General features: G+C 52.3%; 1 protein-coding gene across 1 annotated transcript in view; it reads right to left on the reverse strand.

Moving 5' to 3' along the window:
- Positions 1-1886: 1886 nt before the first annotated feature.
- Positions 1887-18642, reverse strand: part of PAPPA2 (pappalysin 2) — a gene marked incomplete at both ends in the record, with an annotated part of 87306 nt that continues 70550 nt past the window's right edge. The window contains 3 exons of the mRNA XM_082287186.1: positions 1887-1961; positions 3855-3953; positions 16186-16257. Of these exons, the coding sequence (XP_082143312.1) occupies positions 1887-1961; positions 3855-3953; positions 16186-16257 (246 nt within the window). The remainder of the gene's footprint in view (positions 1962-3854; positions 3954-16185; positions 16258-18642) is intronic.

Raw genomic sequence — 18642 nt, forward strand, 5'->3', positions numbered from 1 at the left:
TTCAAATCCCTGCCTAGGCCAAGTAGATGGGGTCAGGAAAGGGTTTGGAGAAGGAAAAGGCATCTCCTGCCTGGATGCTGGCAGGATGTCCAAGCACCTCTGCCCCTACTCGGGTCCTCCAGTAAAACACAACCGTAGGCAGTGCCCGACAGAACAGCATGGGCTAGAGCTAGTGGAAGCCAAACGATGCCTTGAAAATTCCTGGTCTCTCCACACCGTGTCACCCTCTCTCCACCACTTCTTCACCAGACAAACTCCGGCTTGAAGCCTGTATCCAACAGCACAGGCCATGCAGGCAGGACACAGCCAGGCAGCCTGGAGTCCTTTGGTCCCAGCCTGCAGCTCACCCGGGGACACTGCAGTGAGTTCCAACTCTGTGGTCCCTTCTCTGCTCTCCTCTCCTCTTTCTATCCCTTTTCTCTGCCTCTTTGCAGCACAAAGCCATCCATGATACTCCCAGCTGGAGCCAGGCACCTTCCCTATTGCTGCCTTTATGCGGCTGGGTCCAAGCTGAGCTTCTGGGAATCAATTTTATGGGGGGCAGAGTTTCTTGCTGGGCTTCTTTGAGGCCAGAACTGAATCTGCAGATTTTCACTTAGTGCCTACAGGAGCAGGAGCCTCTTGGAAGTCAGCAATTGTATGTCCAGTGTGAGGGGCTTGGACAGAGATAATAATACTACTTCTGCTAAGGAAAATCTCAGTGAGACATGATGCTCAAAGTCTCCTGACAGGTTTTTTTTGGTCCCTTTGGCATTACAGGGTCTAGTCTCCTCTGAGAGCTGCTGACAACACAACTCAGTTGGAGCTCAGACGTGGGGGGAAGAGAAGAAGGACCGCCTCAGCATCCTTCATTCAAGCATCACACAGCTACGCTGGTTTGGCCTCTACGTCCAGTTGGGTGTGCAGTGGCTGGGGGAGTGAGACAGGGAGGGAGCATGGTGAGTCTTTGCTCCTATTGACCATGCAGTGATCCCCATGGACACACAGCCCTGCCCAGAGGGCTCTAAAATAATGTGTGATGGATGCCTGTGGTGCCCTTGGAATCTGCTGTGCTCACTGGGATGATTCAAGGGCACAGCAACATTTTTTCTCAACCCCAGATTCCTGATCCTGATCCACACCCTAAGCAGAACAAGGCAAAGCATTGGTAAATACCAAGGGCAAAACTTGGTCCCTGCAAGATGCCCAAATCACCTTGAGGTGGGAGCCTCCACGCCTGGGGAGCTCTCTCCTGGCATGGCCTGGATGTTTGGCTTCTCTCTCTGTCCTCATTCCAGCTCCCTCTCAGCAAGGAAGGGGAAAATCCCTGCTCCTCCTGTGCTTTTCCCAACGGTTTGTACTTCACAGCAGCATGGGTGTGTGATAAAGGATATCCTTTCTCAGCTTCATCAAGAGCAAAGAAAATATAATATATATTTATATATATATATTATATATATGTATATAGATATAATTAAGTTTAAATATTTGCAGAGAGATCACAACTACCTCAACCTTGCTAAAAGAAGCCTGTACAGCAGAGAGGGGTGAATAGTGACAAAATCCAGAGCAAAGACAGACACCCAGGAGCCAGACCAGGACAACCATCCATGGCAGCACCTGGGCTCTCGGCGTGGACCCTAGCCCAGCGTGTGGCTGAGGTGGCACCAGACCCCTGCCTGAGCCCCTCGCGTGGGCTCTGGAGGGAGCAGCGATGGGGAGGGGACCACGTGCTTGCCCTCCTGGGCTCCTTGGTGGCCTGGACTCGAGCCCTCCGTGTGCAGTCGCCATCCCCCTGCCCGGCTCTCCCTCACGCTCCTGCCCCTTGCCCCGCCATGCCCACGGCCCCGCCGCTGCCCCTTCGCTCCTGCGGCGCTGCCTGACCGAGAGAGGCCCCTCAGCTGCCGCTACTGGTTCTCCTCGGCCGCCGGGTCACGGCACGTGCACTCGTCCTGGTCGCAGTCAGCAGCAAACGGGATCACCTGCGGGACAAAGGGAGAGCTCAGCCTCCGCCCCGAGACACCCCCATGCACCCACAAGGCCTCTCCAGCCCCGCTGTGGACAAATGGACATTTTGGGCTGTGCCCAGTTGCTGGCACTGCCAGGCTCTGCGCTCGCTGGGGAATGGGCTCTGATATGACCTGTCTCCAGCTGAGTTTTGTTCTTAGCCTTTTCCTTTTTGTTAACGTGTTTCAAATTTTGTGGCCAAAGGTCAGATTGAATCTTGTGCCCCCAATGTCAAGCCCTGGGAAGAAGTGTCCCCTGATGGGTGTAAGATGTTCGGACTAGGGCTGGCAGTGGTGAGGCACCTCTAGATTTAGGTTTGGTCCCTATTAGAAAACCCCCTTCATCCACGTCTGAACCTGTGGACCTGTGACTCTTCCAGCAAAGCATGAAGATAATGCAGCCTCATCTGCAGCTCTTGGAGGAGCTCAGCCAAGCTCCCAGCTGCAGAGCTGACCTCCACACTGCCCAACATGAGGTTGTATTGTCCTTGTGCATGGTGGATTAAGGAAAGCCAGGCAGGAGGGAGGCTCTGTGAGCAGGAACAGCCTCCGTGGGGCAGGCAGTGGGTTCATCTCGGGCCACTCACAAGCTGGGCAGCTTTGAGACACCCCATGCAGGTAGGGAGGCTCATTGCACGTTACTTTCTCTACAACAACCGCATGTGACTGAGCAAGCCTGCGTCCCCTTAGCTGGTGGTAGCAGAGAAAGGAGGGAGGGCATGCGCTGAGCATCTGACTCCTGGTTGACAGTGGCCTGGTGATGAGCCATGGGAGCTGAGAAAACAGTTTCCTTCAGAGGTTTTATACACACCAGGCTCAGAGCCAGGAGTCTTTCTTACTGTGAAAACACATTTGATTTTTCACAGACTGGATCAGTGAAGGAATGGCTGGAGTGCTTTGGGGATCTTGTGATGTTTAAACCCTGTATTTCTCCATCTGCCTTAACAGAGATGTGCTAGAGGCTTGTTGAGCAGCTGATCTGGGACCTGTGGGGGATGCAAGCTGGGTCTGGGTCTCCTGAGAGCCATGGGACTGAACCCCTCCACTTTCCGCTGTGAACCCAACCTTTATTTTGGCCATGCCTTGCTCCGAGATGTCATGATACTGTTGTGGGGATTTCACTCATCACTTGGGTGTAAAGCCTTTTCTTTCCTATCTCAAGTGGATCTTCCCAGGATTTTATTTTTTCTTTCCTCTGTGTATGTATGCGTGATGAAAGGAGAAATGATTCGAGCTCCACAACAAAGATGAGAAGATCCAAATTCACATATTTTCGCAGTGAGAAGTTATTTCATGCCCTGTGATTTGTTTTGCTGTTGGATATGATTAGGAAGAATGGGCTGTGAGTGCTGGATAGCGAGTTAGGTGGGAGGGAAGGTTGTGACGGGAGACAAAGAAGGGTCTGAGCAACCTGAACGCCAAGTTGCTCCCTCTACACTATTCTTCCTTCCTCAGAGAGGGGAGGAAACATCATTTGTAGCAGATGCCAGTGGACCATACCAAAAATCCCCTGAGACAGCTCAATTACACAACAAGGTGACTTCTGACTCACCATGTCTAGCACTATGTCCTGTGGAAGTCATTTCTTTGGGACTTGTTTCCCAAAATGAGAGGAAATCCCATGAACCTCAGGGGGAGCTGGGCTGAAGCTTCAATCACACTGGCCTGTGTCCAAACCCCACTCTTAATCAGTGCAACGATGTCCATCAGCTTCAGCTGGCTTTGGTTTAAAATCATGGGTTTGTTCTCCGTTCATGGGAGAATTGCATTGCAGGCTCAGTTCCACAGCCAGGAAAGCCAAAGAACGTCGATAGCAGTCACCCCTGAATCCATAGATCCTGGCCAAGGCCCTGGGAGGTGCTCTCTTACCTTCCTGGAGGACAGTGTGGAGGAGCAGCAGTCCCCGCCGTCGTACTGGCAGTATGCCCGGTTGTTGATGGTGTCACACCAGCCGTCTGCTTGGAAGGGCTAAGGCAGAGAGGAACAAGGCTTTGTGAAAGGTCATTCAAAAGCATAAGGTTGCCCCCAAAAGTACAGGTCCCAGGTCCTCAGCAAGGTCCCTGTGCCCACTTCCACCATACACAACCCCCTCTTCAAAGCCAAAGGGCACCAGATATCCCAGCTGGTGTGGATGGGAGTAGTGGGTGTTCCAAGGGCAGCAGCTAGAGGATCATGGAATCGTGTCAGAAATGTTAAATGGCACAAGCAGCCATTCAGAAAACCAGTTTTTTGTTGTTTTAGTTACATGAGTCATCTGATCAGAGAAGAGAAACGAGCAGCTGGGGCTGGGAAGCAGCCAGCGATGGCTGGAAAACTGTCCCGTGCACCGGCTGTGAGCAGGGCAGCGCTTGCAAGGAGGGTCAGGAGCGGTCAGCAGCCAAGGTTTATTTATCACAGATACACACCAGCACCGCCAGGCAGCAGCTGAACGAGCCACAGCATGGAGAAGCCATTCGTTGATAGGGTGATTAGCAATTAAATGCTTCTTCCATTTCGGGCTCTCTGATGGTACTTGCTGGCCCAGCAACCATGGCCGACCTCCAGAAGGACGGTTTCCATCAGAATCGTGGAATCATGGAATGGTTTTGATTGGAAGGGGCTTTAAAGACCATCTCATTCCAACACCCCTGCCATGGGCAGGGACATCTTCCACTATACCAGGTGTCCTGTCCACTCTGGTCTTGAACATTTTCAGGGATAGAGTGGCCAAAACTTCTCTGGGCAGCCTGTGCCTGTGTCCCAACACCCTCAGAGTCAAAAATGTCTTCCTAATATCAAGTCTAAACCCACCCTCTTTCAGTTTAAAGCCACTACCCCTTATCCTATTGCTCAATGCCCTTGCCGAAAGTCCCTCCCCAGCTCTTGTGTAGCCCCTTTTAGTCCGGGAAGGTGCTTTAAGGTTTCCAGAGTCTTCTCCAGACTGAACAGGACTCTTGGTGGAAACCTGGCTATCCCGTTGTTCATGGAAACAGCTGACTAGTTTCATTGGATCTGGTTGGCTCCAAACAACAACCAGACTCCCAAAAATGCCCAGACTCAGCCTTTGATGATGGACATTCACATGTAGCACCCTTAAACTGAATGACAGCCTGCTGAAAAACACCACTGCCCCACAACAGCCCTGCACCCCCTGTGCCAAAGCCAACATGTGGGCCTGGTGATAATGCCAGTAAATTCACATGAAGAAACCATGCCAAAAGCAGAGAACCTATGTGGCTTTTTGTCCTTGCGACTCACAAGGAACAGAAATGGGCTCAACACAGGCTACTAACACTTTAGGCAGTAGCAGCAGGGATTATGGCAAACCACCAAGTCTGGTCTCAGGCAGCCACAGAGAGATCACTTTAGCCTGGAAGACCTCGGAAGAGCAATAGAAAGAGCACACCTTCCTGCAGCTGGGAAATTGAGGCACAGCCGAGTTAGGTAGCTCGCTCAAAAACAAAAAGGGATTTGACCCCAATCGTTGCTGTCACAAACCACATCCAGAGGAGACCAGGGTGCACTTTCTTCAAGGCAACAGTGTTAACACTCCTCTTCCACTAAAAAGCATCAGGTGGGTCTTAAATGATTGTGATCAAAGAAGGTTTCTTAGTCTCGAAGCAGCTTTGAGCACCGGGAGGGCTAGGGCAGGGATGTCGGGGTTGGCAGGTGCCAGGATGCAGTCAGGGGACTGGCCAGGGCCGCTGGCAGGGGAAGGCTCTTCTGGGTGTGATTTGCTTTTGCAGCCTTCCCCGCGGTGGAGTTTTTCCTTGAGCTTTGCTCCATATGTCATGAGTCACTGGCAAAACAACACCCGTCGCTTTGGTAGTTTCCATACAATTATGGGGAGGTTTGCCCATCCTGGCTGCACAGGTCTGAAACGATTTCCAGATCTTGCGTGCAAGGTGGGGGGAGGACAGAGGCAGGGACAGGATGGGGAAGGAGAGGCTCTCAGCCTCTCACTACACCTTTCAGGGCTAACTGCCCCCTCCTCTCACCCAGCCGGAGCCCGTACCCCACCCTAAACAAATACAGGCTCCTATGGCAACACTTGTTGGGGAAACTTAACAACTCATGCTCCAAATCACATTGGAAAAACATATGAAGGGAAAATAAAAAATGACTAATTGGACTCGAGGCTCAGGAGAGCCAGGCACAGGGTTTGGGGATTTCTGTCCCCGCTCCTTGCCTAGTGTTTGGAGAACATGGTGACTCCTGTGCCTTTGCCTTACTGGGAACCTCCAGATGATTTTGTCTTTGCAAGCAGAAAGAGCCAAGTAAAGTGCTGGTTACCCTCGAGGGCACAGGAGCCCTTGTCCTTGCATCAGTCTCATTTTGGCCTTGCAGGAATCATGGCAAGGGAGGACACAGGCGATGCAATGTGCTGAGGATAGGCGATGTGAGGGAGCAGACCCTGTACAGACTCTGCTCAGCCTGTGCTCGAGTCACACTACAGAAAGCAATGCCAGTGGTGGGAGAAGGCCACTCGCAAAACCACCTGACGATGTCGGAAGGTGCTGCCAAGAAAAAGGAAAACACCAATGCCCAGCTGTGCCACACGAAGGTGACGGATGTGATCCAGGGAAATGGTCAGCTGGGTCCCAACTGCCGGAACACGCACCCTGCAGCCTGGGGGGGGTCGTGGGCTGGTTGAAATGTCTCTTATAAACAGGGAAAAAATGAATAAGGCAATTGCAGCAGCCGCTCTGTGCTGTGTTGAGTGGTGGGGAGCTGCTGGGCCAGGCGGCGTGCCACCGAGGCAGCCAGGGAGACGGGCTGTGTCAGCGGATCTCCCGCTCGCCCATCCATCTTCCTTGTTTGTTCAGACAGGAGCTGCAGCGGGGCGTGTGTCAGCACGTGGAGGTGCAGCATCTGGCACTGCTGGGCCAGGGCCCTGTGCTGCCGGCACGAAAATAGTAACAGCAAATCAAGGGCTTGGCAATTTAAATAGGCTAAAAAAACAGAGGCTCTCAAAGCTGGGAGCAGGCACAGCTGAAAAGAGAAAAAATCGAAGGAGGGAAAAGAATGGAAGAGGGAAAAATATTGCAGGCAGAGGAAGGATGGGAGAAAGGGCTGGTTAGATCCCAGTGCATGCCAGCCAGAAGCATCTCTGAGTGCTCAGTGGGTCCATCTCTCAAGGATGCTGGGAGATGTCACGCAGGGTACAGTGCCTGTGCACAGTATTTTTCCACAGCCCTTGAAGAGTCCCCAGGCTGGCTCCATCCTCGGGGCTGCTGTCCTGCCCAGCAGGGAGTCCCCAGTGCCATCAGTGAGGAAGAAAGGCTCCAGGCATTTTTCTTCAAATCCACCTCACACGTAGGTTGATTCAGTGTGAAAGAGCACAAAAAGGTGCAACAGGTGAGTGAAAGGTGGATCATGAAGGCTCAATCACAGATCCCATCAGTGTTGTGCATATTTCAGTGTTGCATTGCCGGTGCTTGGGAGACATTATTTTCCAGGAATGAAGGTTTTGCTCTGGTTGAGCACACCTGAAGGCCCAGCCCCTTGCTTTTGGCCATCACCCCTTCCAGATGCTTTGGAGGAAGGTGGAATAAAGAGGGGAAAAAAAAAAAAAAAAAATCAGCATTCACCTGGCCAGCTGTGTAACTGAGGAGCTGAAAGACTCCCCTGATCTGAGGTGGAAAGTGCTTGTCATTTCTATCTGCACACAGCCATTGAAAGGCCAAATCCCAGTTTCCAGGAGTCAAGTCTAGCCTTAAGAAGCAAAATGCTTTCTCCCAGACTGGTCCAGGGTGTTGTGACTGTGCTGATCCACCCAAGGAGGGTGCATAGTTTGCTTTCATGGAGCTTCTAAGTCGGCCTGGGTTTTGCTGTCCTTTCATTTTTCCCTTTGGGAATTGGTATTCTGAGCATCAAGCTGATACAGCCACGTGGCTGAGAAGGCGCAGGTGTCTTTGCCCTCCTCAGCTGTTGCCTTGAAAGCACCCCCAGAGAAACAGGGGAACCACCATTTGGGCAGGGACCAGCCCTGGAAAAGCTGCTGCTGCTGCTGCCCTCAGACTCACGCCTCATGCCTCAGCTTCGCCACCAGTAACTCTGCTCCTGAGATGGACGAGTCACTAGTGGTGGGAAGCTCAGTTGGAAACCCCATCCCTTTGGTGGCAGAGGGATGTCGGCCCAAACCAGGGTTCACAGAACCATGGCACACGAGCCTGAGTTGCCCCAGGGCTGCAGAGTGCTACAGCTCCAGGGGTCTGGAGCAAGAGAAGCCATGTCCCAGGTGAAGGTGCTGCCCGTGGCAGGGAGGGACAGGCAGGGTGTGTGGGGAAAGGAAAGCATGGAGGGGCTGCAGGAGCCCTCCGAGAGGCAGAGGGGAGCTTCTCCCTGCCGGGTGTCTTTCCTTCCTCCCCACCTCAGTCACTAGCAAGATCTTTCCAAAAGCTCTGGGAGGCCCCTGGGAGGACCTGAAGAGTGCCCAAAGCCTTGTTAAACATCTGGTTCACTTAAAGCCCCAATACATCCACCACCCCAGCTTGGGTCCCTGAAAATTCCCCCTCCCATCCCTGTCCCAATCCCTCCAACACCCTTGCAAACCACTGTTCCCCTGCAGAAGACTGTCAGTCCTTAAGGCCAGAGATGTGACAGGAGCTGGCTAAAGGGATGCTATAGCACCGTGTCCCCAGGACACAGCCCTTTCCTTACACACATTCACGCTGGTGAGGCAGAGCGCCCGGTCATTCTTGGCTCTCCCTGCTTGCCCAGGGAAGTTGACTGGGAATGCAGACTGTGGGAGGAAATGACAATGTTCATTGTTTGGATTAAATATTTTTCTTGGCCCTCTCTCTGTTGCAGTGTCTTTTATTTTATTTTTTCTCCCCCCCTTGACACCCCGAGCACATTCACTTTCCTTCTCTCTTTTTGGAGGCTCTCTGGCACAAGGAGGAAATCGGCTCTCAAAACCAGAGAGGGACAGAGAGGGAACAGGTCTGGCTTATGCTCAGAAAGTTTTTTGGGATGTCTTTGTGCCCTGAGCAGTGAGCAAGGTCTACCTGGCCCATTGTAAAGAGGGAAGCAGGGTGAGCACCACCCAGAGGAAGAGACCACTAGAAATTTGGAAACAGGAACCTGGGACCAAGTGGCCCGAAGAAGAGAAACAAAATCCTACAGACTTAGTACTTCATTGCCCATTTTTATGTCTTCCAGTTTCTGTCCCCTGAGCCATCCCTCTGCTCCTTTCAAACTGTGGCAGCTGTCCCTTGGAGGTACATGCCTGTAGCACGGCTTGCTGGAGACATCATGGACCTGCCCCATCACCTCAGACACAGACAGAAAGCAAAACAGAGAAATTCCAACTGCTTCTGAGCCTGCTGGTGTCCCTGAGGCACTCGTCAGCTAAGCACGCACCTTGCTGATATCACATCTCAGGTCTCCAGCCCCAATGTCTTCTCCCCAACTCTCACTACAGAAACAGAGGCTTGTTGCTTGAAAACATGCTCCATACACCTGAAGGAACACTTCAGGGCAGAGGTGATGGGCTGGAGGGTTGTGACATCCTGCTGCCTGGTTTCAGCTCGTGGACCATCACTGGCACTACCATACCAGCTCCCAGCAGTCTTGGTGTGGAGCTCCAGGTGTTCTTCAGGACAGTGGGGTCCCTTGGACATGGGTTTCCTGCAGACAGCCAAGCTCATGTGAACCAGTTTGTGCTGAGGTTGTGCAGGATTGGTGTCTGTAGGGGGGAGGGAGTGCACAGAGGCTCCGTGGGCTGCTGTCGATGGCCATCCAAGGAGAGCGGGTCCTTGCCTTCATGGTGCCTGAAAGTGCTCCGGTGTCCTGGCCAGGATTTGGCTCAGACATGCTTCTGCTGTGGCACTTTGGACTCCTGCATGGGGATGTGTTTCCTTATCCCTGTGCTGCTCAGAGGCCTCACGTCTCAGCAGAGAGCCATCTGGAAAGGTCTTTGCACAGTCCAAAGGACAAGAGGGAAGAAAGGGATGAAAAGCTTGTGTAGATCACCGCATCGGAGCAGGCCTTTGCTTCCATCAAAACATCCATGTCTATGATCTATTCATGGTGAGCTCCTTAGCCTTGTCCTTTTTACACCCTGATCTCAATGCTAGCAGGAGAAGAGAAACAGAAGCAGGAAGGAACAGGGAGAGAGGAGCAGGGGAAGTTGCTGTGTGCCAATAGTGCTCCTGGCAAGCATGGTGGCTCCCAGAGATAGTCCCCAGTGCTCACCATTCACAGGGACACTGCTGTGACACACAAGGGAAGGCAGGACTTCCCATGCCACGAGCACCAGCCTGCCATCCTGCCCTCAGCAGCTTGCCTGCTGCATGGATTAGATCTGCTGCCAAGCCCTTTGTGCAAAATATGTTACAGGATAGAACGGGTTATGGAAAACAAGCCTTGAAAACCACAAGGGCCTCCTGACCCACTTGTATCTGGTTTCTGCCAAGTTCTTGTTACAGATCTTAAACAGAAAGAAAAACAATGTACAAGGGATGAAGGAGCTGAAGGGGAATGAATATTCGTGTTGGAAGAGCAGTTGGCTGGGCTACGCTTGGGGATGTTTATTATCAGAAACGACTCATTGATTTTTATTTCGGCGGGTGCTTTCAGTGGTTTTCCACTCTGTCTGTAGCACCGGCTGCACGACTGTGACTGCTGGGAGGGGGGAAAGCAGGACCTGGGCAGGGATGAAGGGAAGGCACCTGAACTGAAGAGGGTAGAGAAGCAGCACATCCCAAGTGCTGGCACAATGCAGCTCGGGGAAGCTGAGGCTGCTCCCACCTCTTCAGGGCTCCACCACCACTGGGGGTGTGTCTGGGTGCTGGAGCCCTACCCATGCCAAAATACCTCCCCATCTTTTGGGGTCCTGTGAGTCTGTCCCTGCAGGTAGGGGAGGGGCACCTGTCCCTTGTCCTTGCACCGTGCTGCTGTGTGATCAGTTTGTTTCCCTCTGCTTTGTTACTTAATGAAATGATGCTTCTACAATCACCCTCTATGTGTGTGCAGGGGACAGAGATCTTCTGACTGTTTAGGAAAAGCATGCCTCAGCTGAGATTTTTGGAAGAGGAATAGATTTCTTTGGGATTAGCCCCTGGAAGGCTATATCCCATGCTGAGCAGCCCACACTGCCCATGTTAAAAGCAGCATGAAAATGTACCCAGCAGGGATGTAAAGAACTCCCTGTCTTGCCTTCCACCTCCCCAGCATGAAGGGGTTTGCCTTCACCAGTCAGAGGCCAGGTCTGATCCAGAAGTGACCACTACCTGCAGTCCTTGCTCCTTATGCTCCCCCACCATCTGCACAGGCTGCATGAAAGCAGGGTGGAAGGTACAGCACTGCCTGGTCCAAGAGAGGAGAGAGTGATGACGTGTGAATCATGAGAGGGTGACTAAATTCTGGCCATGCTGCTCTAGTTGCTCTAGAGACGCTCCTTGGAGCGGCTGGCGTGCCTGTAGTCCTCGCTGCCTTAAGCCCCAGAAGCACGGAAGAGAATCTTTCCTGGAGCAGAGCATTCCACCAGCAACACACATTCCTTACCAGTTTCCTGTGCTGAGTTTTGCCATGGCACAAAAGCAGAGACCCCCAAGCCTGGGATGAGGGAGAACAGAGGGTCCCTGGCCCTGCTGATACTGAGGAGCAGAGGCAGCTGGACCCCAGCTGCAAGGCTTGCCCAGGGAACAAGCCTCACCCTGTCTCCCATCTCAGGAAAGAACAGCAGATTTTCAGTGACACTTCCCACCATCCTTATTGCATGTGCCTTCAAAAGGGTTAATTCTGACTGAGAAATGCTGGACACGAGCCACAGATGTGCCGAGTGAGGGTTTAGTGCATGCCGGTGGGAAGAGCCAAGGATCCTTCAGGGTCCTTCACTACCTGTTGGATCGGGAGACTCAGGAACAACTTGCAACCACAAACACACTTCAGTCCCTATTTAATCATTTCCATTGTAATACCTCAGGAAAACCACAAAACAGAGAACAGATTAACATTTTACGATTGTGATAACGTGACCAGCAGCATGAGAGGCCAGCAAGACCTTGTCCTCGTGCAGGGAAGACCTGAGAAATTCCCAGCAGCTCATGCTCACAACAGTGTTCTGGTATGGCCCATCTTCATCCAGGGCATGAGGCAGAGATCTCAAGTAAAGGTCCCTTCCTATTATCCCTTTATTACCTGCACATAATGACGTGCAGCTGGAGGTGAGAATGAGGCCAGCATGCTGCACAATGTGTTGGCTGCCCAAAAAAAGCTGCCCACGTTCACTCTGGTCACTGCAAGAGCAGCCTAGCTTTCTCTGAATGCATTTGAGCAGGACAGTGGTGGTTACCCCGTCCTGTGAACAACACTGGGTAAGCACAATGATGATAAAATAAGTGAACTTTTGCGCCTTAACCACATCTACAATGTGAAGCACAGGAGCCCCTGTGGTGGGAGGTAGAAGGGTGCAGAGGTAGGGCACTGCACAGACTAGGAGGTGCTCTGTAGCAGCCACGCTCATGCACAGACTGTTTTGGACTGTGGCAGGAATAGCCCAAGGGAGCAACCTGGATCTCTGTACATGCTGTCTCTTCCTCTGAAGCCAACAGTCTCACCTGCTTTTGAGCACAGGAGGAGGACGCATCACGGGTGATCACCTTGGGATGGGCTTAGGAGAACGTGACCCAGATGCTGCAAACACCTCCCTCACGGCAGTCAAACACACCACCAGGACCAAAACCACCTCCTCCCAAACCACGGTGGGGAGGAGGGGTTTCTCTCCTCCTCCACTCTCCTCTCCCCATGGCCCCAAGCCCCCTCCCTTGGTGCCGCCATCTGTTTTTCTACTGATGGCAGGGGACGAGATGTTCCGCTGGCCCTCGAAAGGCGAAGCGCGCTCAGTGCTAACTTGTATTCCTGACGGGCTCCTGGAAGGGTTTGCATCCATCCCTCCCTCCCTGAAGTACGTGCCTCGCTGCTCCAGCGCCGGGGAACTTGGCAAGGCACAGCAAGAGAGCGGGAGGCGGATGGATGACCAGATTAACAGAAAGAGAAGGGAGGTGGGGAGAGGAGTGAGAGGGATGAGCAGGCAGGCTGATCCACCGCCAGCGCGGGATAGAGATGAGCGAGAGTCCCTCTAATGCTACTGCACAGTGACTTGGACTTTCCAACATGAGGCAGAGCTCCAGGTGGAGCTGGGAAGGTTGAGCCTTGGCTACTGCTCCCATGCCCCGGCCTGAAGTGACTCCACCAGGGAGAGACGGTACGAGCTGCCAGGTGGCCTGGATTTCTCTTACGTAGGGTTGCTCCGCTCACTGAGGCATCCAGAAGAGAAAGCTCCCTGATCCAACACACACTTGGCAGTCAATGGAGAGACAACGGAATCTCCAAGGGGTGACTCAGACCTGAGGCGACATGGACAGTCCCCTGGAACAGCACTTCACTGCCCAGTGATGGCAGAGTCTGGGCTCTTAAAGGAGGTGTCTCCACTGAGGGACTCCTATGAAATGAGAGGGAACCTGGGACTAAGATGACCCACGGACATGGCAAGTGAAGCTGAACCATGTGTGTGAGGGGGGCCACCATACAGTGAGGACAGAGTACAGGTTGTGTTCTTTCTCTACCCTGCTGCTGCTGCCTGATGCCTCCACATCCCCAAGGGATCGGGGGAAGTGAAACAGCCTCCGAGAACTGCAGTGGTTTGGTCACAAGGAGGAGGGCAGGAGAGGAATAGGAACGAGGATGGAAGTCAGCATGGATGAGGTAGAAACCACATTCAGGGTGTTCTGTGGTCAAATAGGGAGACTGGTAACATCTCCCTTCTTCCCGGTGCCAAGCAGCAGCAATTCTTTGAATGAGACTCTTTCAGTAAGAGTTACTCTTTATGGCAAGACAATGACTGCTGTGAAACTCATGTGGGGAGAAAAAATGTTATCTAGGAAAATTTGGATTACGGGTCCAACCTTAACAGCTTGCAGCACCGTAGGAGGAAACATAAGGAAAAGAATAAACAAAGACATGGATGTGAGAAGTGAGGAGAAGGAAAACAGGGATGAGGAGGAGAGTCAAAAAGGAGAGCATAAGGGTGAAAGAAACTGAGGATGAATCTTCATTAGTGTTACAGTGAGTGACTGTGACCTTAAAAATAGGCCTGCCCTAATGAAACTGCTAAGAAGGAAGAAGGCTCTGTTCCACAGAGGAGGATCAGGGTATCTAACAATTAGTTAGATGACCTGAAGGACTAGGAAGAGAAACAGGATGACATTCTCCTGCATAAAATTGAAGGGCAAGCTCTTGCACTGATGGCAAAACATCTGCTGTTAGCTTGGTGCTCATCAGTTGGAAACAAAGGAGGAAGAGAAAGATCTGGGTGTACTTGCTGACCTCAGGATGTCTGAGCTGCCAGACTGATGCAACTGCAGGAACAACAGATATAGTCCTGTGTCCCATCAAAAGAGACATTTCCAGCACAAGGAAGCTTTGTGCAGGGCTTTGGTGAGACCTCGGTTGGAAGAATATGTACTGCCTGCTTGGTCATTCCTGATAAAACAATAATTGAAAGCAGAAAAACCATTAAAAGGTCTACAAGGGTAATGAAGAACATGGAATCTCTCCATCATCTGGTGGGACACTGCAGCATTTTGGCTTGGTTAACCTCATGTATGCCAAGAGTCCTGCCTAGGGCTGCTTTCTAAGAGTAAAGGAGTGTGACAAGCAAACAGGAACAGAAAGAGCCCTTGCTGGCTGTGAGCACGTTTGGGTGGTTGATGAGAGCACAGTGACTTACACTGAGACACTGGGACTGCAGGTACTCGGTGTCTCTCTCTCTCTCTCTCTCTCACACACACACACACACAAATAAGCTGGCATTTTTCATCATTCCCTACGGGATCTCTCACTGAAGACACAGAGCCAAGGTGAAGCACAGGGACTCCAGAGGAGGAAACACTAGGGTCAGTCTGGTGTACCTGAGCCTAAGGTAGAATCCTCACGTTTGTGTCAGCTTTGTGTTACCTGAGCTGCACAGGAAGGGAAGAAGCAGCACCTCACACTCCATCTGCTTTTTTGAAAGGACCAGCTCCCAGAGAGCACAAGGAGAAGTTCTCCCTCGCGAGCAGAACCACCACAGAGACAACCACTCAACCATCTGGTCTGCTCTTCCACCTGAGCCATCCCATTTCAAACACATTACACCAGATTTGTGCTAAAAGACGTGGTTTAGAAGGCTTAGAACTCCCAAAGTGTCAGAGGGTCACTCACTTCTGGTACTCAATCACCAAACACCTCTCTAGCACGCAGCACCTCATTCCCCCACTCTTACTGCCTGTGTCTCGCAGTAGACGCGCACAACACAGACATTGACTTTGGGCAATAACTGCTGCACCTTCTGCTGACCATAAGGTTTCCTTCCTGGGGACGTGCCCCCTGCAAAATCGCCCTTTCCCCCACACTTGAGTCGACAAAGAGCTGAGCTCGGCAGAACCAGTGAGGAAAAGCAATCATTCGCATTGAAATGAGCACAAGAAAAAATACAATCAGCAAACCCCAAAGCTATTTTTGGTGTGCAAACTCCATTTACATTTTCCCTTTTGGTAAAAATCCCAAATTTTCAGCATACAACATTCCAAAATTTCCCCCCTTTTTCCTTTTATCCTCAATCATAATAACAACTAGTGCTTGACAAAGACTGCCTATTTTTAATTTCCTTTGCAAACTGACTCCAGGCTGCCTATGATTTTCTCCTGCCTGGTCATTATTCAAAGCTAAATGAGTGGCTAACCAATTTCTGCAAGGAATTCTTTGTCTGCAGATTCTTCAGGAGCAGTTTGTTTTGCATGTACAAGGCTGGAAATCCTGATTGTTTGGTTTGGACAGGTGAGCCACGCAGGGCTTTTCTGGACCCATGTTACTCCAGAACTGCGGTTCTGGTTAAGGAAATATTCCAGCCTGGAGCCAGCTCAGGCTTTTGGGGGATACCCCTTGCCAGTGAAATCCTTTTGCTAGAATATTCCGCCTGGGCTGGCCAACAAGAAGCAGGCAAGGAAGGAAATGGGTTATTGTGCAGCTCTTGCTCCCCAGCATCGCCCTGGCTGTGGGGACCCTACCCAAGGATAGCTTCCTCTGCTATCTCCGCTCATCCAGCAAGCCCTGGCCCAGCTCGGAGCAAACACAAGGTCAAAGCAGTCTGGTGTGTGCTGGAGCAGGTCTTCACTGCCAGGAGCTCTCCTGCAAGGAGCAGGCACAGCTTGTGCTGGGGACAGGGAGGGCTTACCTCGCACGACTGGATGCAGTGGATGGCGGAGGGGTCCGGGTACCACCGCAGCCTGCCCGTGCACACAATGTTCTGGGAGAGAAGGAGAAGACAGCGGTTAGGTGAGGTGGAGGAGGGAGGGAAACAGCCAGCAGTGCTTTCTGGAGCTAGAGGGTCTCCTACAACACTGCACTGCTCACTCTGGGGCAGAACAGCAGGGACACCGCCAGGACCCTCTCTGCACCCTTTGAGGCCCACCAAATCCAGGGCAGCTGCTGATCCCACGGAGCAGGGTACATTGTTCAAGGCAGAGGCCAGATACACGTGTCTGTGTGTGTGTGTAGATGTATATTGGTTGGACTTGGTGATCTGGAAAGTCTTTTCCAGTCTCAGTGATTCTATGTTTCTATATTGATACAAAACTGGAAGAGGACAAAAGGAGAGGACAGGGATTACCTGAGAAGTGGGTTTGGCTGGCAGTGCCACCACAGTGCCTAACTTGGCCAGGAGCTGCTGCTGGGGGTAAGCCACACAAGGCTGGAGCCTACCATCATGTCTCTGTGTGATGCTGAATTCTCCAGCTTCTCAGCTGGTCATCACTCAGAGCCTACAACAATTGGCTCATGGATCCCTGCTCAGGCTCCAAAAACTGCATCCTGGGAGGACTCATCTCCCCAGACCTGACCTGAAGTAGATACACCGGACTCGTGGTCACTCTGAGGTTCTCACTGGTATTTACAAGGCACAAACTCAGCTGCTGCAGCCAGATGGACACAGGAGCGAGATGTGAAGGGCTCGGTTTCCCGGCCCTGGAACACACCGCCCTGCTCATTTAGCTGGGGTTTGTGGGGAACACTCATGATTACACAGGGGGAAGAAAAGCCCCACCGCACATGCAATTTCCTCCTTGTAAAGCTCGGGCAGGCTTTGAAATCTGAGGCCTCATAAAACAGCGTCTGGCCTGTGAAAGTGTCCTAGGATGCCCTTCACAGCACGGGAATCGCACTGAGGGGTAGGTGTGTTTTCTCCCAGCCTCTTCTTTGATAGGTCCAGAAGCAGGAAGACCGGCTCCAGCATTCCCAGGTGGCACAGCAGCTAGGGATGGGGCAGTTCTGCCCACACAGAAGGACCAGCTGCAGGTCCTTCTGCAGCATCTTTGGTCAAGACTGTAATGAGGCTGGAGCAGGATGAGGTCCTGGCCATCCTCAACCAGTGCAGGGAGGGCAGACCCAGAGGGAGCCATCCTAATGGGGCAAAGGCTGGGAAATTCCAGAGCCCACCAGTTCCTGCTCAGCCTAGAGGATGTGTGCATCCCAACCCCGTGGAGTTGTTGCGTATGTGCTTGTTGAGCAACTCGGATGCCATTTTAGCATACTCATATTAGCATACTCATATTAGCATACTCCTATTCCAGGCTGGGAAATCAGGGCAGAGAGACAAACTTGCTCAGCTGTGGGATGCAATGAATCAGAAAGCAAAACGGGACTGTGCCTTCCCTGTGTTGTTTGCCCCATCCTCTCCATCTCATGGAGCATGGCAGCTCCCGGGAACAGCAAACTGTTGGAGGCTTGGGGGAGCCAAGTGGGGAGCGGAGACAGAAGCCAGGACAGAGAGGAAAACAAGACAGTCCAGGGAGAGAGGTCCTGGCAGAGGACAGAGCTACTTCTTAAAATAGCGTCTCCTCTCCCTCCTCCTCCTCTCTGCAAAATGCCTCCCTTGCACGAAAGCCTGCAGCGGTGGTGAAAGGGAAGCCGAACACCACTGCCTCAACGGGCCAAGCCATCCGATCCCTCAAAGGCGAGGACTCCTTCCAAGGCCCGTGCTTAACCATCCCACATGCCCCAGGCATCCTCACCCCCCCGGCAGCGTCCGCCGTGGGTCTGATTCAAGGCGACGCACGGTAGTATCCACAGGCATGATGCTGGGCCTCCTGCGGCTTCCCAGGAGGAGGGGAAAGCATTTGGATGGGAGCACTGGCTCCTGGGAAGACTGTTTGCTTTTCTTTGTTCCACCTCCTTCCTTATACATCTCATTTTTATTTTAAGAAATATTACCCCGGCAGAGCTGCTTTTTGGTAAAGTCGTGCCACGGGGATCCAAACTATTTGAGCTATTTGAGCTGCCTTGCCTACAAAATGAGTAAGAGGTGGGGAGGGAAAGGCTCCCCTGTTCCAGCAGCAGAGGCACCCGCCTGGCCAGCAGGTCCTGGCAGCTAGAGACACCTTTCAGCTGACAGTGCCCTGCCTCTTCCTTGGCAGGGAAATGCCTGCCTGGGATTGCATCTCCGCTGCCAGGTAGCTGGGGACCCAGGCTCACACTGTGCCAGAGGCGGCTTCTGCTCTCCCAGCACACTGGCTGACAATAAACAGCAGCTTAACAGGTTTAGGCACACAGCACGTCCTGAAAAATCAGTGGGATTCTTGCATTAAACTTCACATATTGTGGTATCCTGCAATTCCTTGAAAGCTGGCTGGGGAGC

The sequence above is a fragment of the Coloeus monedula genome, assembly GCF_965178545.1.
Source record: "Coloeus monedula genome assembly, chromosome: 9".
NCBI classification, from domain to species: Eukaryota; Metazoa; Chordata; class Aves; order Passeriformes; family Corvidae; genus Coloeus; species Coloeus monedula.